Genomic DNA, 24892 nt, shown 5'->3' on the forward strand with positions numbered 1-24892 from the left:
ACAAAGCAAAACAATAAAATAAAGAACACTGCAATCAGAATTTAGTATGCTACAATACATTAATCATAATTCAAGGCCACAGTACAAACCCCCCCTGAAGTAACTAATTTGATACTTCTTTGGGCTTTAATGATTCAGGGGCACAGTATTAAAATGAGTTATCTCAAATCTATCAACTGGCTTACAAACTAAATAAAATGGGAAACAATTTGAAAAAAAAAAGAGTGAAAAGATGTACAGAACTGAAACTACTAATTTTGCATTGCTGATATTTGACACCACAACAATTTGTTAAAATATATCCCAATTCCAGACACATACACTGGAAAAATAAAAAAGGAAATGCAGATGTTAGTCATATGAAGTGACCTTATCCTTTCAGAATGGATCTCTCATATCAGATAAGATGTTCAGATATAATTTACAAAATCTCTTTTAATAATATATATTTTGGAATACTGAACTAAATGTTTTCTCAATACCTACTAGCAGGGCAACAGCAAGGGTAGTAGGTGAATGATTTCAACAGGGAAAAAAATACATTAGAATGGGTTTCCTCATATATATCTTCCCCATTTAAATTATACTCCTACTAGCCATGGACAAAAGTCAAAACATTTGAGGGCAATATATCACAGTTATCCCTGTATACCATCTTCTGGTCCATATTCCCCAAAATATTGCCTCCTCCACCAATTTCAGATGTCCTATTACATACCCCATCTCTAAGAGATGATGGTGAGAATAGGATTTTTCATCTGTGATTTTTCCTTTAAAGCCATAAAAGTCTTGAGGTCTGACTATCTGGAGGAGTGCCTCTCCTACTATGAATGTGTCTGGTTACTAAAATCAGTAGGAGAGTCTTTTTGGAGATAGCTTGGCTGTCTGGTATATAGGATAAGGCAGCTAATGAACAAATTACTACTAAATTGGTATGGAATTTATTAAGCTGAGCAAAATCTGTCATCTTCTTTAAAGAGCATATTAATCTTGCTGCACAGAATTCTCCATATAACAAATACTTTTTTCCCATCCAAACAGCTTGTCTGTGCACAGTTAAAATGGGAAGGACAGTGTGTGCAGGGATGACATTTTTCCTCCCCCCCCCATAACACATTCAAGTTCATCTCAGCATCAAGCTGCATCATTATTTAAATGGGGCATGTGGTACTTAGTTCATTTTAATTCATGGTGCCTTTCTTCCTTGCTGTATCCCAAGTGTGTCAGTTCACTTCATGTGGGATATGGGTAACTATAAGTTGGCTTTCAGATTATCTTTAGACAAGAGAGCCTAGCTTTCATAGAATAACATAAATGCATCTGGGGTAAAATTCAGGTTTCATTTAAGGCATACTGGTCAAAATGTGCCAACTGATCAGGACTCTGACCTAAGGAAAAATGGTGCAACATTCTGAATAAATGCAACTCATCCTGTGAGTTAACTAGAATGGATGGATGGAAATGACATGACAGCATACAGAAAAAGTTATTTGGCCATTAGGAGACCCAGGAATGAATGAGAATGATTATTGCTTGGCATCTGGTTAGAAAAAGGTTAGCTGGTTTGAATATAGCCAAAAACTGAACCTGAAAACAATATTTGACTGACCGTGATGAATGATTGAGAGAATTAGTGAAGGATCCATGAGTGATGAAAGTTTTTGAATGCAGAACAGACCACTTATTGTTAGTGTTGAAAGTGGTACTTCAGAAAAATGGACATAAAAGAAAACTGCAAGTTTTGCATGGAAAAGAAGTATTAATCTGTTAATTAATCCCCCAAGTGAATGAATGGAAAACAGACCTCAGGAAACTGCTGAAACTTCTTGAAATTGATTGAGAAGAAATATGTTACAAAGTACTATGGAAATATGTGGAGCTATACAGCACTATTCAGATGCAAAGATTATGAAGGTTATGAAGAATACAGAGAACTGTGTTGGTATAAACCAGATTTAGCTGGATTTTCTTCTTCTTTTCTCACCTTTTATTTCCTTGGTTTACTATTTCTTACTCATTTTCTGCACTTACATAATGTTGCTTATCCTGGAAATAGCATGATGCTTAGATATATGTATCCTTTTCCTAAAATCATGCAGTACTATCTAATCTGCACCGATGTCTGGTTTAGGGAGAACTTATGAACTCAGTAATCATCATGTTATTCAAGAATTCCTATAACTAATCAACTAGGCAATAAGATCTCAGATTTAAATGGCAACATCCTATTATACTGAGATGAAGTGGAGAGAAGGAGGGAAAGCACACTATATATATTAATAAAAAAGTACTCTTTTATGCACCCTCTCTCTCTATATATGTCTTCAGGGAATGGCTCTGTAAATGTTCAAGAGTGAACAATAAGGGAAAAAGTGAGTATGTGTGCACGTATGTATATGAGAATGAATGGTGGAGGTTGGAAGGGAGGAAATGGAGTATAAGATTCAGGAATCTATCTTGATTTAATTTTCCCATTTGTAATCTGCCTTTTAGCAATCAATGCTGTTCTACTCACCCTAGGCTTTCCATTCTTTCCTAAGGTCCAAATAACTACAATAGGAAAAAAGTAAATGCATCTATTGTCTCTAGGAGTAAAATTTATTTCTAATTATTAATGTCATTTAACAATGTAAAACTCAGACAAGGCTCAGGTCAGACGAACAGCACTAACTGCTAAAAGTTAGTTTGATATGGAATCAAACACAGACAGCTGGAATGTTACTGAATTCACAGCCCTGGATTATTTTCAGTAACAGTACATCCGATGGGAAGACAAATAGGTAGTATGAAGGTTCCTAGAGCTACTAGACAATTGAGACTGTAATAGTGATAGCAATTGCAATAAATTTGGTGACTTTTCTGGAAATATCTGGAGATCTGTCACCTAAGAGTAGGAGAGTAAATTCCTCTTCTGAGTTAGCATAAGAATAGATAAGGAGAGATTAGGTTGATTCATCATGACAATTTGAAGGGACACATGAGAGACTCTTTCCACTTTTTTCCACAAATAGGCACAAAGGCCTACGAGAATGCCAATCTTCCACAAGGAACTAAAATTGTTCCACAGCATCAGGGAGATTAAAGTGTTACCAAAACCATAGGAATTTCAACCAGAATTTCAAGATGTGTGCTTTTTTTAAAGCTATATAGAAGATAGTAGCTACTAGTAACCTAGGATGTCATATTTTAAATCTGTACCTCAAATATACTTAAGGGAAAACTAGAGTACAAAACAAATGGGTGAATTGCTGCTGCAATATCAGCTTTTGTTAAGACAAGAAGGGGAAGGAACTGTAAAGTATTAGCTGAATATTTTTCAAATAATATACATAATTGGTGAGTATGAGCAGGAAATGGAAGTTCTAACTAAAAAGTCTACTAAGAATATAACACAGCACAGTAGAACACGTTGCTTCTCACAAAATGCATGCCACCTAGATCCGTTTTTTGTCAATGTTTAAAATAAAATAAATAATTAATCAAGCAGTGCCAAAAGAAAACCCAAATTAGCAGTATCAAAGTGAGAGTTTTTTCAAATAAGGAAAGGAATGAAGATAGGAAAACTCCAAGGATCAAGTTGTAGATAAAGAGACCAGAAAGAACACTAACATCAGTTGTATTAGTGTCTACTTTCATATTTGTTTCAGATTTAGAGGTATGCATTCACACTTACCTTTTGAAGTGATTTGCCAAGACTCCAACCAGCTCCCCAATTCTGTTCTCATTAAGTGAATGCATATTCAGGAGACAGACAATTAGGTCTTTGTTTTCTTTCGTATGGAAAACCACAAGCTGATCCTTTCCATTAGAGACACTCAGTCCTGTTAGCTGCATGAAACAAGAATTTTAAAGCTAGCAAAGTTTTATATATGTTTTCTACACTAAAAGCAAGGGCTTTTAAAGTATTTGTTGCCTCTCAAGGCAATCTATTACACAATGGCTCTCTTAGGCCAGGTTCCCATTTGTGTTTAACCATGGGACAATCATGACTGGACAATATCAATTTTCCCATGTCACTTTGTCATTGTCCTTACTATCTTGTCCCCAGTCCACGAATAAGGGGTCTTACATCATCATTAGCTCTACTGCTATTCAAGTAGCATTTTCTCTTTTTTCCAACATTCTCCAACAGTCTCAATGTTAAAAACTGACAAAAATATACACAGATAGGAATGTTCAGCTATAACTAGATTATCCTGACCATTAATTCCTTAAGGAATGTAAAAAAGATGTCAAATTTCATGATTAGCTTTTATTGAAGCACAAAAGGAAATGCCAGTTTAATCTTCTAGAGCTATCTGTCTCTTTCTGGATGGGAAAATTAAGACTTAATCATATTCTGTGGAACAGAAAGCTGGTGTTATAAGAGAACCTAAAAGAGCAATAAAAATTACTATGTAAATCCAGTTCAGAGCTTACATGTTTAAGCAAGTGCACTGCATTATTGGAATCTCACTTACAAGGTTCACTAATATTTCATATTCAAATAAAGAAATTCTCAATTTAGGCTGTATCTTCTCACAATGAGATGAGATTGAGGAGGGAAATGAAAGTGCTGTTGGAGAATTCTGGTTTAGCATGACATTTAAAGGCAACCTGTCTTTGTGGGTCTGTAATTTGTTTCTATAATTTTTGAAACAGAAAGGTAATTATGTAACCTAAACCTGGGAAAGCTTTAAATCAACAACCACACTTAGTGAACACTGATTTAAAGAACTGATTTAAATCTATTCTAATAGTTGGAGGATGACATGAATAATGGTGGTTTGCCATATTAGACAGGCACGCACCGAAGCAATTGGACAATTGCTTTGTGATATACTCTGCATTAATCCACTCAACGCACATGCTCAACATACCAAGTTGACTGCAGTAATTGATCCTGGTTCATCCCAACAAAAATTGTGTGAAGCAATAGTAATAACTATATACAATTTTCCTTTTTAATAAAATCAGTAAATTATAAATTAATGAATGGAACACTTTTAAATACAGCATACCCTTGCTAAATATAAAGTGAACATACAGTATTTCTTCCATGTTTCAAAATGTGTAATGTTTCCATGTATCTTATCCTGGTTTTTATTTGCTCCACCCTGGAATTTTTATCTTGCAACAACATCATTGTCATCATCATCATCCAAAAATAATTGTTTTTACTTGTAGAAGTCAAAGACACACCAAGCGATATTCCTATTTGGTGATATCCCTTTTTTAAAAGGTTAGAAGTGACAAGTATACAGTAGCTTCCTAAGCTAGAAAACAAGCTGCAGGAGAACCAGACATCAGCTGATGCCTAAGACTGCTATGGCAACAGGTTCCATGGGGATATTGCTATGTTGACAAGGCAGCTTTAGAAACCATGATAGTGAACATTGGTTTGTAGAGAAATGAAGTTCAACAAGGCTAGTTTCAGTACAGACTTTGTACTGAAAGAGAGAGTCATTTTAAAAGAGAGCCATTTTTTTTTCAAATGAGATGTATAAGATTTAAATATTATTGTCTATCTTTCTCTCCACAAAATTTCTAAGGGAACTAATTTCCAGGGCTCCCTTCTTTGACTACATATATAAATATTTCAAAACAAAACCTATAGCCAAAGATCAGCATAGGGAAAACACCAGCCTAAAGGTTTAACTGCCATTGGATAATATTTTCTGAAATGTCGATGAGGAAAATAAGGATAAGTTTGGAAGACTAGAAAGATTTCTCACATCACTCCCAAGGCTTAATGGAGCTTTGCTTGAGCAAAATCTTACCCTACTTGGAAAAGCTTCATACAAACTCCTACTCACACACAGTTACATGGGTGCTTCGGTGACCATACAGAACTTTGGGTTAGGGTGAGTCTTTGACAATTGGTTTCTTTCAAGTTCATCCTGAAAACTATATGGAAACTGATGGTTGCAAATCAGCAATCCAATTTATTTCCTTACACTTCAGGGTTCTGGACAAAGAAAATCTGGAAGCAATGTATTAACTACTTATATTATGAAATAGGTTGGGTAGAGAATAAATGAAACTGGCTCAATGCACTTTAACTGAACAGCAATTTAAAGCCTTGAAGTTGATGTTTTTTTAAAAGTATTTTAATATAATAAGAAGAGAAAAAATACTACATTGGGCAAAATCAGCCACAAACTTGTTGGAACTGTCCTATTGATGCTACGGGACTGGACTAGCTACACCGCTGAGCACAATAGGAGCCATTATGGAAAACAGCCTTATTCCCATAACCAACTGAGGAAGAAGAAGAGGGATTTTATTTGGTTATGCTAATCATTTCATTTATTCCTCTCAATTGCTTTTTATACAAAGTGCAGTGGAGTTTTACCTGGATCTGTTATTGCATGCATTCTTACACATTAGCAAAATTGATCCCAGCATTTGTTAAAATATGCTTTTAGTGGGAGGTTATAAGCTTCAGGAAAAAGCTAGTTGTCCACCCAACATACCATTCTAAATATTTTATATGCCTTTTTTCCCTTAGAATTCTAAATTGTTTTCATTAAATTAAAATTCCAGACTTCCTTGGGGGAAGCCATAACTATTGTTTTAGATAGGAAGGACTAGTACATAAACTAAATTAATTATAAATTGGTTGGAAGTAAGCTTGATGGAGCATCGACTCCACATAGCTGCCTTAAAAAGCAATGAATATATGCTAAAGAGAAAAAAAAGTCTTTTTTAAGCCATTAAGTAAGATGATTTCATTAAGCTTTTCACTGTAAAAACGTTTGTTAATGTAGCATACAGAAAACCACTTCTCTCTTGGTCCTCTCTAAGCCATAATAAGTACTGGTAAGGAGGAAGAAAGTGTTTAGGAAGTTTATCATAGTGAAAGTAATTTGCCTGTCTGCAGCTTCAAAGAGAAATCTCATAAACACTGAAATTTTGGCCCTATCATGAGATATACATTTTGAGAATTGAATATGGGCCATCCGACTTACCCTAAAAATGTAAAGCAAATATTTTGCGCTCTCTCTCTCTTTCTCTTTATTCCAATTACTTGGTATTTTCACTCTTTAAAGTGTCATAAGACCAAGCCATTTTAATATAATTTGACATATAAAATATGTTATAATTTATAACAATAAATTATAATTGGAGAAATATATTTCCCTAACCCTACAGCACCCAACCAGCTCCTGTGAGAATTGTCTGTGAGGTCAGAGAGAAGAGCTTGCAGATGATATTACTGTTCTTGCTTTAAAATAAATTCTGGCCTTTTAACTTGGGATATCCCATCCTGCACTAAGCAGCTGTACCCTTGAACATACAGCAAGAAGACTGGGCAATACAGAGCAAAAGATTGCAATGGCAACAGGAAATGGCAGGGGAAGTTCAGCAAGTTCTGTATGATTAAACTGAGAAGTAAAGATAAAAAGTAAAGATTCCCATTTAGTCGTGTCTAATGACACACTAGGGGGCAGTGCTCATCTCTGTTTCCATGGCCGAAGAGCCAGCGTTGTCTAAAGACACTTCCGTGGTCATGTGGCCAGCATGACAATCATGGAAACACTGTTACCTTCCCGCCAAAGCGGTACCTATTTACAGTTGTAATTGAAATTATTCAACCCCCATTGCAAATCAGGTTGATTGTCAAAATGTACAGACTTTCAGCTGTTTGCAATGAACAAATCAAACAAAAGCAATTGAAATAGCTCCACACAATGAATGCTTCAAGTGGTGTCCCCAAAATCAACTGAAAATGCAACTTATAATGACTTCTCCAGTCTCAAAATGATTCAACCCCTTCATGGCAAGCATCTTCAGTACTTAGTAGAGCACCCTTCTGCTGTTATGACCTGCTGCAAACGAGATGCATAGCCAGACACCAGCTTCTGGCAGCGTTCCTGAGGAATCTTAGCCCATTCCTCATGAGCAATGGCCTCCAGTTCAGTAATATTCTTGGGTTTGCATGTCTCTAGGAACATCCAGTGCCTTTGCTATCTTTTTGTATCCTGTTCCTTGTTTGTGAAGGGCGATGATCTCTTCTCTTACCTTTCCTGACCATTCTTTTGACTTAGCCATACTGTATTTCTAACATGCAGTCAAACGTGACACTCAACAAACCCCTAGCCACTTCAGGTATTTCATGTGTTCCACCTCAAGCACACCTGGTGCAACTAATGAAGCCCTTGATTAGTTGCATCAGGTGTGCTTGAGGCAACACCTGTTTTGCATATTGTATGTGTGCTGTTGTGACGGATTCTATTCAGGGGGTTGAATAATTTTGAGACTGGAGAAGTCATTACAAGCTGCATATTCAGTTGAATTTGGGGACACCACTTGAAGCATTCATTGTGTTGAGCTATTTCAATTGCTTTTGTTTGATTTGTTCATTGCAAACAGCTGAAAGTCTGTACATTTTGACAATCAACCTGATTTGCAATGGGGGTGGAATAATTTCAATTACAACTGCATCTACTTGCATTTGCATGCTTTTGAATTGCTAGGTTGGCAAGAGCTGGGGCAAGTGCAGAAGCTCACTCCGCTGCATGGCACTCGGGTCTCAAATCGCCGAACTTGCAACCTTCCGGTCAACAAGCCTGGCATCTTAACCACTGAGCCACCATACCCCATTAAACTGAGAAGTAGGGAGATCATAATGCATGAATAGGTACTTTAGCTCAAAGCAACATTTGGATAATAAGGGGTTTAAGATCTACGTCTCTGGTTGGGATTGCCAACGTTATTTTAAAATGCCAAATGATCACACTCTGTTAAACCATGCTGAGATCTTCAACCACTGGAAATGATATATAGGAAGGAAACAGTACAACACATTGAGACTTCCTAGTCATGTAGCTATGAAACAATTCACAAGTTGTAATGAATAAAAAATAAATCCTAAAGAAAATATTCAGGAAGCTAACAGAGTAATACTTACATTATACAGTGGGATAGTTTTCATCACTTTGTAGTGCTTTGTAGGGTCCATCTTATAAAGATGCCTGTCAGTTATAAAAATTGCTCGATTTTCTACCTTATTGAAGCGGTTTATCTGGAAATAATCAAAAACCATGCTAGTATTACAATCATTATCTTAAGAACAACACAATATATTACACACAAACTGAATTATTGTTGAGAATCAGAATCTTGCTGCATTATATAGATCTCATTTGAAAGTAAGAGTACTCACTGGAATTCTGATCTTGAAATTTTAATCTTTTTAACAAAACTTACTGATCAGAGTTCTGAGAACTTTTTTTTTTTTTGGATTAACTGTTTCAAGTCCAGGCTGCTACAAAGGAAGTCTGACAAATGCCTCCTTAAAATGTTTGAATTTTTCTTTAAAAAAAAATGAATTTTATTTCAACAATACATATAGAAAATAACATAATAATATAATGTATTAGTATACATTTTTATACATGCTTTTTGTAACCAAATCCAATTTAAGGTATTGTTTTGACACATAAAGCACTGAACAACCCTTGACTTTGCTTCAGATTTATATCATCAATCACCAAACGATTTGGATTTCTGGGACTGTCAAGTCTTTCTTGATCTTGGCAATGCAGCCATGGAATACTCTTCTTTTGGGGCTCAGACTGGCCAATACTGGAAGATTTTAGCACTAGCCCAAAACAATTATCTTTTATTAACTCGCCATCAATTAGCTGAGTAAAGGAAATATTTTTTGTCACTGACTAAGTGTGTGTTTTTATTATGAAATCATGACTGCTTCAGCAGAGAGGCAAACATGCCAAGATATGAGGAAGAGAAAGGACAGAAAATTACAGTTTTTTTTCTGAATCTTTCTCTAACCTCAGTAAAATGACCTGCCATGCTAGCAAAGCATCATATTTAAATTGTACCCATGTTTCAGCATAAGAAACCTCCATGAATTAATCCTAGATGAAGAAACTAACTTAGTTTATATTACTTAGCTTAAAAAGCTAGAAAATGTAACTTGTACCTGCAAAAACACCGTCTTCCTCCCCAACCCCCATCAGCCCAACTGAAATCCTACATTAGTTTACTCACTCCATACACCTGATGAAGTGAACTATAGCTTATAAAAGTGTATGCCTTTTTCAGTGTTAGACTGAAAAAGGCACCATAGTCCTAATTTTTCAAATATGTTTACCTTGGTTCTTGGAATTGAAACTTATGCTTGATAGTCAAGGAGAAATTTATATGTATACTATCTCCCTCATACAGAGTTTCTGTTCAGGAAATAACTTCAAGCTTTTGTACCTGGCATTTTAGAAACAGGATATAATGGGGACTTCATGTTGAGAACTGTAATTAGTGGAAAACAGAGCAGCCAGATTGCTTTCTAGCACTTTCTCTGTTGATATATACCAGTTTTGCATGAACTGCTCTAACTGCTAATTATTTCTGTGACACATTTCAAGATGTCAGATCCTATTTATAAAGCCTCAAGTAGAGTGGAACCTGGATACCTGAAACATTGCCCACAGTCTGATTTGTTGCAAAGACCCTTCGGTATGCTCCACAATCAAGGCAGACTAACCTGGCAAAGAGACAGGACAAGACCTTCTTAGGGACAGCACCCTGACAAGCTTCATCCTATAGGGCTCTTGCTGGAGAGACTATACCCATTAAATTTCAAAAACACCCGAAGTATTTTTAACCAATGTATCTGAGACATCAATCTTCAGATCAAACAAGACTAGTTCCCAGCCTCACAGCACATGGGGGTCTTTCCAAATGGGTATGTGCCAGCTTTCTATCTTTCCACCATCACAGTTTTGAAATTTTGCTAGGTCTTCAATTGTCCAGGCTGAACGCACTACCTTCTGCTAGGCATCACAAAAATACCTTATACCAATGTGTAAGTCCTTGTGGGGACAGCTAAGGAAAATCCTTTACTGGTCTTTCTATATGGTATCCCAGATTTTTATCCATTGTGTTCTGAAGAAATTCCCTGGCAGAGAGCATGACTTATCTGTCTCTTCTCCTGTCTGAACATTATTTAACAGTGTCATCCTGGGTTGCCCAGTTTTATACCTCTATACAGTATGCACCAACTCTTTCTCCTTGTGTTAGAAAAATTGTATTCATTATACTCAGTCACATATATAATTTGTTTTTAATCTGTATCATATTGTAGTAGTAGTAGTAGTAGTTATTGTTATTATTATTATTTCCTGCCTCTATTTTGTACAGCTCAAGGCAGCATAAACACCATTTCACTGTTTCCCTCTCCCATTTTCCCCACTACAATGATCCTGTGAGATGGGCTGAGCCGAGAGAGAATGACTGCTCCAAAATCACCCAGCCAGCTTTTATGCTTAAGGGAGGAACAGAACTCATGGTCTCCCAGTTTCTAGTCCACTACCTTAACCCTACACTGAACTGACTCTTATGACCATAATAAAGGTTTCTTTCTTCCTTTGTTGGGGACAGTACTGTGACTATGAGACTCTTTCCTGCAGAAGGTTAAATTGGCTCCTTCTTTGTCTGGCTTTTAGGCAGGTTATTAACAGTTCTTTACTCCTACCATTTTGCTTGATTTAAAAAGTATTAAGAACAGGAAACGGGGTTCAGTTTAGGCCTACTCTTTTCCATGCAGACCCAGACTCCAGGCACTGGGATAAGAGTTTGACAGCATCATTACCCGATCTGGCTCAAGATATACAGCTGGGTATCTGAATCTGTGTCGATGGACGACCTCACCCAGCAGCTTCATGCAGATGTTAAAAAAAGGGGCAAGAGCATCAAGCTGTATGGCAGTTCACAGGTCAGGGACCTCAGGCTCAACCTTTCTGCACCTGTCCACACTGAATGGAACTGGCCAAAAAGAAAAGAGGAGAACCACTGCCACATTGTGCCTCCGACTCCTAATCCCTGCAGTTGATCCTGAAGGATACCATGATCAATGGTATCAAAAGATACTGAGAGATCAAGGAGAACCAGGACAGTCATTACACCATCCCAGTTCTGCCAAAAGTTGTCAACAATTCAATCATTCCAATCTCTGTACTTGGTCCTAGCCTGAAACCTGACTGAAAAGGGTCAAAATGATCAACTTCCCCCAGGGGCCTTTAAAACCGCAACCCTAAATAACCTTCCACAAAAAGGAAAGTTTGAAGACTGGATGAAAAGTATCCATAACTGAGAGAGTCGGATCAGACCATGACAGAGGACTGATAGTAATGTCCTTCACCTTCAGATCACACTGCAATTTCTCCAAGACAAAAGCCAGATCTAACTTGTGACCACCACAGATAGCTCAGAATAAAAAAGGAACAGTATGATGGAAAGGATGGATGAGGAAGATAAGCTGTTTTCATTTTATAAAAAGGAAAGAAATAGAATATATGCTAATAATTCAAGGGCTTTAGTGTAGAAAGTGCCTGCAAGTTTCTATATATTTTCTTTTAAAAATAACACTGGCTTACAATCCAAAAGACATAGCCAGAGAGAAATATGGTATAGAGGAAGAGGAAGAAACAAAGTTAGATACTGAAACCTTCTAACAAGTCACTGAGTAATCAGTTGGTAATTGGTCTAGGGCAAGTTGATGGACTAAGCTACACTGTCCTAGTTCTGCAATCAGATGAAGGTTCAATTGCCTTGTCACATAAACACCAACATTTCAAAGTAGAAATAAGGGCACTTTTACTAACTCTATTTTCTTAATTAGATCATGGCCAGCTCTTTGCAGTGTTATGTACTGTTCATTTCATTTAAATTACTAAGGAACAATGGAATTCATAAGGATGTGCCAATCTGTAGTAATAGGAAAAAAAAGTAACAACATGCCATGATTATTGTGAAAGATTGTGAAGAAGCTAAGGAAGGAATTTTCCATTCCTATTACAGTATCCTCAAGAAGAATTAAAGATAACTTACTCAAATCTCTGGTTCTTTCTTGATTTTGCCAACCTGTGTGGGGCTTAACATCAATCTTGGAAACCGTAATAGGAATTTCCCAGTCTCGTACAGTAGTTATTTATTAAGGCAGAGTCTCTTTGAACAATATGAGCACTTCATCCTAGACTTTTTTCCACCTGGTCTATTGTCTTTTATGAGATAAGCTGTCAGCTGACTCACCTGCTATCTCTTGTTTATGTATTCTCTTCCATTTCTTTCCCAGCTTCTTCACAATCTCTCACAATTACATTGCTATGCCTTTGTTTCTAAATGCTTCTATTATTTATGAATAATAGGCTTAAAACTCCACCACCACCACTGCCTTTCATTCTCATTATTACTACATGCTACTCACTTTCTTGAGAATTACTGTTGTTCAGCCATTAGTCACTTTCAACTCCTTGTGACCCAAAGGACATAAATTTGCTGGAATTGTCTGTTAGTAACTGTTTCTTTGAGTTCTTGTAAGTCAGTGCTTATGTCATCAGTGATAGCATCTAGCCATTTTATCTTCTGTCAGCCTCTTTTTCAATTGTCTTCCAAAGTTTTTCCAAGCATCAGAGTCTTCTCCAATGACTCCTGCCTTCGCACTGTTTGTCCAAAGCATCTAAGCTTTAGTTTTATTGTTAAGTGCTTCTAGTGCAGAGTTTGGTTTTACTTCCTATAGTACTGAATGATCTGTTCTTGCAGTCTAAAGTATTCTCAACTATTTTCTCCAGCACCACAGTTCAAAGGTATAACTGAACCTTCATTCAGCCTTTCTGATGATCCAGATTTTACAGCCATAGGTTACAAACTGGAAAACTACAGTCCTGACAATATATACTTTTTTATCAGTGTGATGTCTTTGCACATTAACATGTTGTCTAGACCTGCCACAGTCTTCCTATCAAGTAGCAGATTGACTCTTTGCTTGCCGTATCTTATTTGTTAAGGATCCCATTGAAATAACAAACAGAAATCTCCTAGTGTTGTTTTTAGAGAGTAGGACATCCATTCTTTCTATATCTCTAGGTGAAATCAATTATTGTAACCTGAAAATAGTAAATTGGCTTCTGTCTCTTCTGAATACAGAAGAGACCTTTAACCTTTACCTGAATCATCTTTGATTTTACATAGTTTTGCTGGTCTCTGATCAACTTCTGCAGCGTTGATATTAGTAATATTTTCAAGGGTCCATTTCATTTAACCTTCCAGAATCTGTCTCTAATTCAGTGATGAAATCTTCATAAATACACACAATACACATACACAATTTTGGCATCTCTTTTGCACAGTTCTTCTATATATTCATTCCATTTCTTTTTTAAGTCTTCTCCAACAGGCCTTTGCACTCTTGGTCTTTTTCTGTGCACATCTCTGCATAAAAGGTTCCCTTGATCTCTCTTACTTTTCTAAAGAAATCTCTTGTCCTTCCCATTCAACTATTACCCTCAATGTCTTTGTATTGCTTATAAATATACCTCCGTGTCACTTCTCACTGTCATTTACAGTACTGACAATCCCACTCCTAAAGCAAATGGCACACCAGGAGCTATTTCTGATTGGATTTCCAAAGACTAGTTGGGGAAGGAGACAGAAAAATTCAATTTATTTTCTTAAACAGCAGATCTCCCTGAAGTTATTAAAGAAATCATTTCTGAAAATGCTTCTAAAAACTAAAAAGAGGAACTAACTCAAGTATAGGAAAAATAGAACCATGACAACAAACAAAAGAGCAAATGTAGTATTTTGCTTGCAACCATCACTTCTTCTCTATATCTAATTAATACCTAACTTGTTCTGCTCCTGTAGTTTCCATTCATTCACAAAGATAGATTTAGCTTACCTTTTTCAACCACTATAGTCCAGGTGGGAGAAAAATACAAATAAGCAGCCAAAAAACTATGAGTGTGCTACTTGAATGCCATTAAGATGTACTTGTTCTGGCAAAATTTATTGAACTAAATTCTGTGCTCTTCGAAAACTAATGCAAACATGATCAAAAGCAAGGCAGGTCTATCCAAATGTGTGTTCAGACACATTTGAGAGAGTCAGTTAATTACCATCAGTCTATATTGTGTCAGCAATAGCTGGAATAATGTTGGAATGCAAACTTGCACATTACATTAATTAACTGAACATGATGGGGCAGGACCTGACTTCTCCTCGTCAAACAACTCGTTAGGCTCATATCAAGATCCTCAGAATTTAGTGTGCTAGAGGTAACCTGAAGAGCACCAGCTGGCTGGATCTAGGAATTCTTACTTTGTGCAAAGTCATGCAGGTAATTATTGGTATCATTTTTATTTTGCTCTGGATTGTTATCACTTGAATCACATCAAGTAATTAATCAGACAGCTCATATCTAATGGCTGATGCCCACACAGACCTCCAAGAAAACAAGGATGTCATAATTTCTTCTAATGTCAGCATCCTGCCTTGCATACAAGGAGCTGTCCTTTGTACTAAAGAGAAGGAAGATCATGCTCAAATCAAGTGTTGCACCTTTCTTGGAGGTTTGGAGCACAGCAGCAGGTCTTTCCCAATATATTTAACAAAAGGGGAACCTGAAGAATCTGAGACCAATAAATGCTATGTTTTCATTTCAATTCAATTGCCTAATTTCACACAGACACATAAACAGGGCAAGCAAATTATTCAGGATACAACCCACTGTCCTGAAACAAAGCTATATATGTGATATGGCTTGGCACAGATACCAATTTTAGAATGCCTGATTTATTGTCATTGTACCTATATGGATTAGGACATGCACATACAGAGGGAGCAAGCTGAGTATGACTTCAAAGACAAAGGCTATCAATTCTTGATCACTGTTTCGTAGGGCCTTGTGGAAAGTTTCAGCAGTAGCAAGGGGGAGACCATAAGTAGATTCTAAATACTACTTAAGAAAATATCAAATGTTGGACTTCTGGTGGGGACATGGCGGACTGAGCAGCTGCGCCCATGGGCTTAGCAGGCGGAACTAACAATGCGGCAATTTTGGGGGGGCTCAGGCAGGTTTTCCCGAAGCCCAGGAATGTTCTCTGGATGAAAGAAAACACCTGGAATCTACCCATCTGTCCTCTGGATGGCTGCTTTAGCCAGAAGATTGCAAACAGCGTTTCGCGTTCGACTGGTAAGAGCTAGCTGGGAGGCTGGGACATCATCACTTTCCAAGCCGTGCTGTAGTCTTAAAGGGACACTACAACCAGCCACCCCATTTCTAAATCACCAAATTTATACATTTTTTAAAGTATGTGTACCCTAAGAGAGGCTTTCTACAGCAAGGAGAAGCTGGCTCTCTTGGTGCTTATCGTTATTTTTGGGATTACTTTTCAAAGAATTCTTTTTTAAGTTTGGAATTCGTTTTCCTTCCAAATATAAAAGAGGATTGAGAGTAAACAACAGTCTCCCTGTTGTTATTTGGTATCAAATCTGAAGATATTAGCATTTTCCTACATGTTGAATCAGCTGATTTAAACCTTCAGCTTTCTGCTTCTACTTTCCCTTGGAAACTGTCTGCTTATCTCACTTTCACTTTGTGTAAACACACTTCAGAACTTTTCCATATCTTCAACTTTTGCTGGTTAAGCTCCTACAGCATACCATAGTCTACTGTGTGAGAAATGGAGGATTTTAAACAGATTTTTTCTGACTTCCATCAAGATTTTAAACAGATCTTTTCTGACTCCTATCAAGTTTTTATACAAGACATTAAGGACATTGTGGAAAATATGAGCTCTAAAATGTGTCGCCTGGTTGGGGATGTACTGGATGAAATTGAGGAATTCAACAGTGATAGAAATGTTTCTTCTAAGAATGAGATTGGGATTTCTGTTGAGAAGCTGGATGAAGATTGGATAGTGGAGTTGGAGAAATTGCAGAGAGGGATCTGCAAGCAATATGTAAAATTGACTTTTTGGTGAAATGCAATGAAAAAGAAGGTCATTACGTATGGGAGGTTTTCTGAAGAGAAGTTGGAATTTTTAAGGGGGGCAGTTGGATTGTTTGATTTTTTAAAGAGAAAAGCTCTGTGCACATTGTGGGGATATGTAAATGCTCTGGTTTATTTTGAAGTGGGATAAGAGTTAAAGAATGTTTATCTGGATCGCTTTTAGGGTTTGACTGATGTTATTTGTTTTTAAGGATATGGATTAAGATTATTAGGGTATAAAAATCTTTATTTGAATGGTTTTAAGAATTTAAGGTCATTGTTTTGAATTACTTTTCTTTTTTTGGGTTTATTAAGATTAAGATTATTATAACTGTTGTATTATTTAGTACAATGGCAGACAATTTATGTGATTTTTAGTTTGATTTTTATTACAGTAGACAGAAATGTATAGAACAGTAGTAGGAAGGGAATGATTAAATAAGTGTTATGGGGCGGGGAGTTGTTTAGGAGGTTTATACGAATTTTTTGTCTTTATTTATAAGACAAAATATATTTATAATTATATAAAAATAATTTATTTATTATATAAGGGGAGGGAGTAACTGTACTTAGTGATTATAATGTGCTAAAGGGGAATGATTTATAGAAATAATGTGATTTTGGTTTAATATAGCGTAAGAGATTGATTATGGAAAATTTTTGTATATCCTTGCTGTTAAAAGTCAGAAGTCACATCTCTTTGTAATGTTGGAAAAAAAATTCTTTTGAGTTTTCACACCTTTTTAGTTCTCTTTTTTGTAGTTTTTTGTTTTTTCGTAGCTTTTATCTTTCTTTTCAAACTTAATAAAATTCATAATAAAAAAAGAAAGTATCAAATGTTATAGGACAAATTAAGCTACACAAGTAGATTACTGATGAAATTACTTCAAATAGGTCTCAGTTGTTAGTCCATTAATGGACCAATGGCTTAATAACATTAAAAAGCCCTACAGCTGTCTTATACAAAGAGTCCTTTGGCCTAGTACAATATGCTCTTATTTAAAAGTCTTTCTGAAGGTTTTTAGTAACAGGCTATACTAATTATATTACCCGAGAGCTTTTAAATTGAGAAATTGTTTAGGCTTGCCAGAAATAATGATACACTAGTACTAGAGCACTCACTACACCAACATTCCTACCAATTCTGCCTCAGAGCCATAATTCCTCCTCACTGCTTCACTGCCCAGGTGCCCAAAATATCTGGGCTTCCATGCTAGGCTTCCATTTCACCATCCCACTGCCCTTCTTCTTTCCTCGTCTTCTAGTAATTGCCACCAGTGTGTTCTGTGTTCAGAACAAAGCAGCTGCACTACTGCTGCTCTCTTAGAGCTGCTTTGGACCATCAAGGTGACCCCAGTGCTGCATCACCAATTACCCAAGGTAAATACATAAAGCTCAGAAAAGTTTGTGACAAATGCACAAGGATATACCCTAGGAAGCCCTGACTAGCAGCAAAGCAGTGCACGTCCAGTATGAATTTTGGGACTTTGCACCAACTTTTTGCACTTTACATTGTAACAGACATGAAGTTGTTTCTGGTATAAGCAGTGAGCAAATATAAAGAGGAAAGAAAAAAATCTGAAAAAGCTAAAGGCATAGAAAGGAAACCAAATGGGTAGCAAAAAAATAACAGAGACAGGCTTTGGAATTCATGAAAAGAACAGAAGGAGGCTGTTTTCATCAAACAAGCTACATGGCAGAATACATTCTGAGACCGAGCATTCTAGAAGACATAAGAATGAGCAAAACAAAAATAGGGTTGAGGGCAATCACGGTTGTGCAGAGAGGAAAGAGAACCTGGAGGGGGTTAAGTACATCACAGAACTGACCACTTTCACCTCTGAAGATGCCAGCCACATCTGCTGGTGAAATGTCAGGATACCAAATAATTAGACCACGGCCTAATAGCCCAGAAGGTCATCACCATTAAACTAACTTACTGTTTTACTAACAAATACCAGTTGTGTTATTTCCACCAAGATTCAACCATAAAAAAACCGTTTTCTTTTCCCCTGAAGCCTACTTTCTGTCCCACAGACTGTTCTGGGAGGATTTTTTCCAATCTTCTCCAGCTTACCTTACGAACTTCAGATGAGAAAAGAATGCTCATGAACTTGTCCTTTCGTTGCAACTCAAAAGTAGCAGGGGTGAATGAACCTGTAGCCTGAGAATTACCTGGATTCTTGAAGAAATAAGGAATTTATCTGTCATGAAAATAAGTCCACAGCACCCTTACCATTCCAAGTCAGAATCTCAAATATACGTTTATAATGAAACTGTAGCTACTGTCCTCCATTAGCTTACACTTAAAAAGGCAGGAATAAAAAATAAGGAAACAGAACATGTGTGTCCAGAAGGCAAACTCTCTACAGCAAGCAAAACATCCTACAGGGGTTCAACTACTACCACGCCCAAAGGCCCAGGAGAATAGCCAAAATTTCAGTGACTTTCTGAACATTATCAGGGTGGCGACCATATGGGGAGATGCTGTTCTAGAAGGCAGGTACCACAATTTTTGTTGCTGCTATTCCAATTATTATTATTATTTCCTTACAACTATCTGATAAAAAAATTAAGGAGACACAGGCACACCCAGAAACATTCCAACAGTGGCCTCCATCTTGATATACGGGTGTTTTGTGACTGGCTAAATCTACTTGTGGCAATCATACTGTAAGAGTGCCTATAATAAGATTTACATTTCCAAACATACCCACTGGCCCAGAAAAGTTGGAAATCTTATTCTAGGAATATGAGGGCCAGAACTTGAATTTCCAAAAGTGCAGTTCAGTCTATAACAGTCTAAACCAAAACACACCCAGATTAGCTTACCTACTGAACAATATTACCTCTATCTTGTCTGGAATTTCAGTTTGTTTATCCACATGAGCTAATTTGTTAATTACTTTAATAAATTATTAATTTATCTAGATAAGAGCCTGGCATATACTTCACTATTAATCTCTTACTATGCTTTCATTTTTGCAGTATGACAAGAAAGAGTGACTGAATTTTGACACATTCTACTATACTTACCAATGCAAGATAGTTGCCCTGCCAGACCCTTTGCAACCCGATATCACCTCGATGGCCCTTAAGCAACTCCATTGCTGCCACCTTTGCCCTGATTTGTGGCAAATCTTTGGGTGGGATACTTTTGATGAGTTCGTGTGCTCTCCATCTGAGAAAAAAAATTAAGTCATACAGGAATCTGACATAGAGACTGGAAGATGAAATAAAAATACAGAACTATCCATCAGTGTTAGCATTTTCACACAGAAAAGATGTTCAACTGACTCATGTCATTAGAAGGATGCATGGTATTCTTTCTGCAGCTGGCACATCCTGACGTAGCATCTGATCTGTACTTTAATCAAAGACAATCTATACAAGTAACTTCACAGGGAGATGCCAAAGATGCTGTGTGGAACTGACCAAGCTCTATAACTCTAGGAATAGATGGTTTCCATTTCTCACCTGTAATAGATTGCACGCAGAGCTTCTTCAAACCGTCGCAGAACCTTTGGAGGATTAGGCCATTTCACGTGCTTTCCATAATCTTTCATAGACTTCACATTTTGAAATCGCCGGGCAACCTCACAGATATAAGACTTCACTTTGTATCGACGGTAACACTTTATAATCTGGAGGGCAGCTCGGGTCCTCTTGTATCGGAGTCGAGCTAACGTGCCCCTCCAAACCTACAGAAGTAGCCATCCAGAAAACATTAGGCCAGAATAAATAGAAAGGTGAAATAAACAGAAAGATGAAAGAAAGAGTAGTTTCTTTCTTCCTATCAGGGTCTCATTTATTCTGACCCACAGGAAAAAAATGATGTAAACAAATTGACAGAAATGAAGACTCACAATTTGCTTGCGTGTACATTTCTTTTAGCATTATGTGGAGAGAAACTTATCCCCACACCTTTCACTGCTGGTGTCATAAACAAGGCAGCACTATGCAAGAAACCATGTTTGTTTTGAATCAGAGAATGACTTTTGCACCAAGAAATACTATGCAAGCCATATGAATTATGCAGATCTAAATACCTTGGCATAATTTATTCTGCTTCTACTAACTGAGGGCAAATAGATATATTTTAGGACAATGGTGTTCTGCTCCTTGAAACTCTACTCAGCTCCCCAGTCCCTAGCCCACAGCCAACAGGTATGGTAGTATTCTTATTCAGCTTGGTAGACTGCCAGCATCACTGCAGGATTATATGTTTGCTACTTCTTTGTGATGTCATACAGTAGCATTAATTAATTTTCAAGTGGAGATGAATCAAAATAAATCTCTTTGATTTATTCTTTAAGTACCACTAAATGCTAGATATGGCCCCCTATTAAGTGATATACAAAAAAGACACAGACCCTAGTAACAGCTATCTAAATTCCAAAAGTGAAGGATTGCTAAAGATAAAGTCACCCTTGTAGTAAGCTTTATTCCTGGTCCATGTAATTTTCTTGGCAACAATATGGAAAGGTTTGACATTGCCTTTTTCTGGGATATTTTGCAGAACCCTCTAAAATTCCTGGTGGTTTCCATCTAAGCAATAATGAGGTTTGATCCTGCTGAGTTGTTTTAAAATCAGCCATAGTTAGCTAAGGCTGCCATCTAAATGGGAGTACCTTCTAGATGTAAATAACAAATGCAATTAAACATAGTCAAGCTTCATTCAGTAGCAGGTAGGGAAAAAACCAAAAGCTTCAAGGAAAATTAAAGTCCCTTCCTGAAATGGAAGGAATCCACTAATTCCACTTAAAATTGTCTGAAATTGTTCTTCCCCATTATTCTCTAGGAGGATAGCACACTCTAATGTGACATCATGCTGAGCCATAACGTGTTTTGCTTGTTATTGGTCTAAAGTGTTCAGTGAATCCAAGTTACAATGTAAACTATGGTTCATGCTTTATGTGTTATATGAACCCAGGTATGTGAGGTTTATTCAACAGTCATGGCTTAGGGTTCACTACATGGCTTAGGGTTCACTATCATAAAAATTATACAATTGTTAATTGGACTATCAGTTCAAAACACTGCTATATAGTGAGGTTAATGGAGTTTAACTTCCCTAAGCTAAAAATAAGACTGTTCCTATTACAAGAATAGAAAATTACTATGTAAAGAGTAATTTAATTTCTTCCCTTGTATTGTAAAAAAAGGTAACATTCTTAGATAGGATAAATAAAAACTACATCAAGAGAGAAAAATTACTTATGTCAAACATTTTAATGGCAAATCAAGAGAGCAAAATTGAAAATTATCTGAGAAACTGTATGGCTAATGCAGTTAAAGCCAAGCAGTAGATACAAACTAATTTGTATTATTTCATGAAAATGTGGATAGAAATCCATTTGACAGTTCCACAAGTTTTTCTCAAGAGATGTTTTCTCAGAAAACTGCAGAGGTGATGGACCTTCTGAATAAATGCATGCCAGGATGCTATATAGCATCTTTATTCCAACATAAATTTTACAGTCTGAGTTCACAACATAGGAACGTTAGCCGGAAAAGTTAAATAAAAATTTGTCTTAGGAAGATAGACTAGCCATAAAACTCCAACTATATTCTAAAAACTGGGACAATTCGATCTTTTTACAGGCTGAAGAACAGGACCTTGCACAATTAAATATACTCTCAAAGAGAATATGGCAAAGAGTTCTGAAGGAGAGCAGTCGTAGCAGAATACTCATGATTTGAAGAATATTGGTAAAACAGAGCTACTGGGGAAGTGGATGGAATTTTAAAAATACAAGTAAAGTCCCTAGTAATAGGCTGGATACAGGCATGTTAATTCAGTAAAACAGTGCTGTTACTTGCTGAAAGGTATTTATTTTATAAGGAAAAAATATCATCATTAGGATTTCTCAAGTACAGCTGCCTTCACTCTCTATAAATATGAATTCCAAACTCCCGTGAGGTTCATACTGAATTCCAGTTAGACAGTAATGTTCTCTAGGAAGCAATTACAATGGCTATACTCTGTTCAAAATGCCTGTTGCTTCCTTGGGATAATATTTGTTTCTTCTTGAGCTCTACTTAAAAGGAGCCTTTGTTTCTCCTGCTGGTATGCAAATGACTCCAATTTCCTCACAAATGTTAAGGAAATTGGATTCTGTTTCTGAGCTGGCATTTTATAGATCCCTAGAGATGCATAAATCCTTCCATTTACACTAGGATTAATTAATTACCCAGGGCAATTATTAATTAATATTTTATGAAGATGATGTCCAAGACCAGTCTTTCCTTGCATATCTCTATAAATTCAGATTACATCAAGTTAGAAGAAGCTGTAAAATACAGCCTAAGAGGTAATGAGAGACAAGATTTATAGCAGCTGAAGACCAAATAAGCAACTTTCCTCAAGAGAAAGAAAGAGGAAAGGGAAAGGGAAGAAACTTTCAATCCTATCCAGCCAGGACATACTGTATGTATGAACTGTTGGAATAATTAAAATGAAAGTTATGTATATGAAAAATAGAAAATTTTTAATGAAGAGAGTTAGCCAAAATAAATAAATTGATGGGACACACAACAGTGACTTTCAGGAGAAGAGGGTTCTGTAAACCAAAATAACAGGTCGATTATATTTATATAATGTGGTAAGAGGAATATATGTTTGTGTAGTTGTATGAGAGTATATGGGATGGGGTGATTGATGTGGATCAATCAGTATTATAAATTGTGTACCTTATTTTACAAGCAATTAATTTTAATGAGTATTTTTAATTCGATTAATTCTTTTTTATATAATTCGGCTATATATACACACATTATGTATGTATATAGTGGAAAACAAAGCTAAGTTTGGACTTGAAATATATTAAGTACACTAAATTATTATAAATTGTTCTGTTATTCATGTGATATAATTATATATTAAGTTTAATTTGTCCTGCTCCCTTCAATATTTTGGGGTACAGTTCCCACCATATCACTCAAAGGCTAGGCAACCATGGACACCTGTTGGATCACAGTGATAATGTAGAGCTCAAATAGCTCACTGTATTGTCATAGCTTCTCTTTCTCATGGAAATACAACTACTTTTAAAAATTCACCCTTTTAAAACTTCCTTCCACTGGCAACATGCATCAAATAAATTTATCACACAAGTACCCTGGTTAGTGTCGGTACTATTACAGTATAACACTAATGCATTTTCTCCATTTTTCAGAAGAAGTCTGATTAACTCTTCTTGTAACTCATCTGTTCACTGGTGTATCATTATGTTCTAATTCCTTATTTGTGTGTGTGTGTGTGTGAGAGAGAGAGGGAGAAGGTAAGTAATGTAGAGCAGCAGTGTAAAGAGAAAAATTGCCCCTGGCTCCTTTCTTCTCACACTGACCACTCTGTTTCATCAAGCTTCTTGAACTGTTTCCATCTCATCTTGTTATAAAAATGAGTACCTGTTTGCTCTTTTCTTTCTTCCTCTTCATTTTCTTTTTGCATCCCATGTTTTATTCTACAAGCCAAAGGGGAGGAATCATCTTTTTTTTTTTTAACTGAACTGTTAACCGTCCTAGGAGTCTTTTCAGCTGAAGATTAATACAAAAATGTTATCCTAAAAAAACAAGTCATTTTGCCAGAGGGCTACAACAGGCCCACTTCTGCTCAAGTTTGGGGCTGGGAATGGAAGATATGTATCTTCATGAGGTCTCTGCCCCATTACCAAAATTCCATGGCAAAATGGCTGAATCTGGTTGGCATGATCTCAGGATGCTTCAGGGTGGCAAGTAAAGGAGCTGTATGTAGCTTGTGGATAGTATGCTGCCTGCCCAATGTAGTCTAACAAAGTATGCTGAAGGACTTGAACTCTTGCACATCTTTAGATTGGCCTAACCACTATTTTGCATAGATACATGTTTGCGGCTCTTCCTTACAGACCAGCATTGTTACTTATTTTGTGGATGCATGTGCTTGATACGCCATAAGGCTCTTTTTATATCTCATTTCCCCCTATGAGTCAATAAGATGTCAAGTTATACATCATTTTAAGGAAGGGGGCTAGACCAGATGACACATTTACCCCATGCATTCTTACCTTAATAAGAGGTAAAAGAGATCAACATCAAATACTTGAAGTAATAAGGCAGTAATGAGAAACAGAATACCAG

At 36.6% G+C, this 24892-nt stretch overlaps 1 protein-coding gene across 1 annotated transcript in view; it reads right to left on the minus strand.

Moving 5' to 3' along the window:
- MYO1D (myosin ID) overlaps positions 1–24892 on the minus strand; it is a 130005-nt gene that overhangs the window by 53496 nt on the left and 51617 nt on the right. The window contains exons 17-21 of the mRNA XM_063300556.1: positions 20252–20475; positions 19811–19955; positions 18852–18956; positions 8894–9007; positions 3674–3828 (exon numbers count right to left, since the gene is read on the minus strand). Coding sequence (XP_063156626.1) covers positions 3674–3828; positions 8894–9007; positions 18852–18956; positions 19811–19955; positions 20252–20475 — 743 coding nt within the window. The remainder of the gene's footprint in view (positions 1–3673; positions 3829–8893; positions 9008–18851; positions 18957–19810; positions 19956–20251; positions 20476–24892) is intronic.

Source organism: Candoia aspera, chromosome 4 (genome assembly GCF_035149785.1).
Source record: "Candoia aspera isolate rCanAsp1 chromosome 4, rCanAsp1.hap2, whole genome shotgun sequence".
Taxonomy (NCBI): domain Eukaryota; kingdom Metazoa; phylum Chordata; class Lepidosauria; order Squamata; family Boidae; genus Candoia; species Candoia aspera.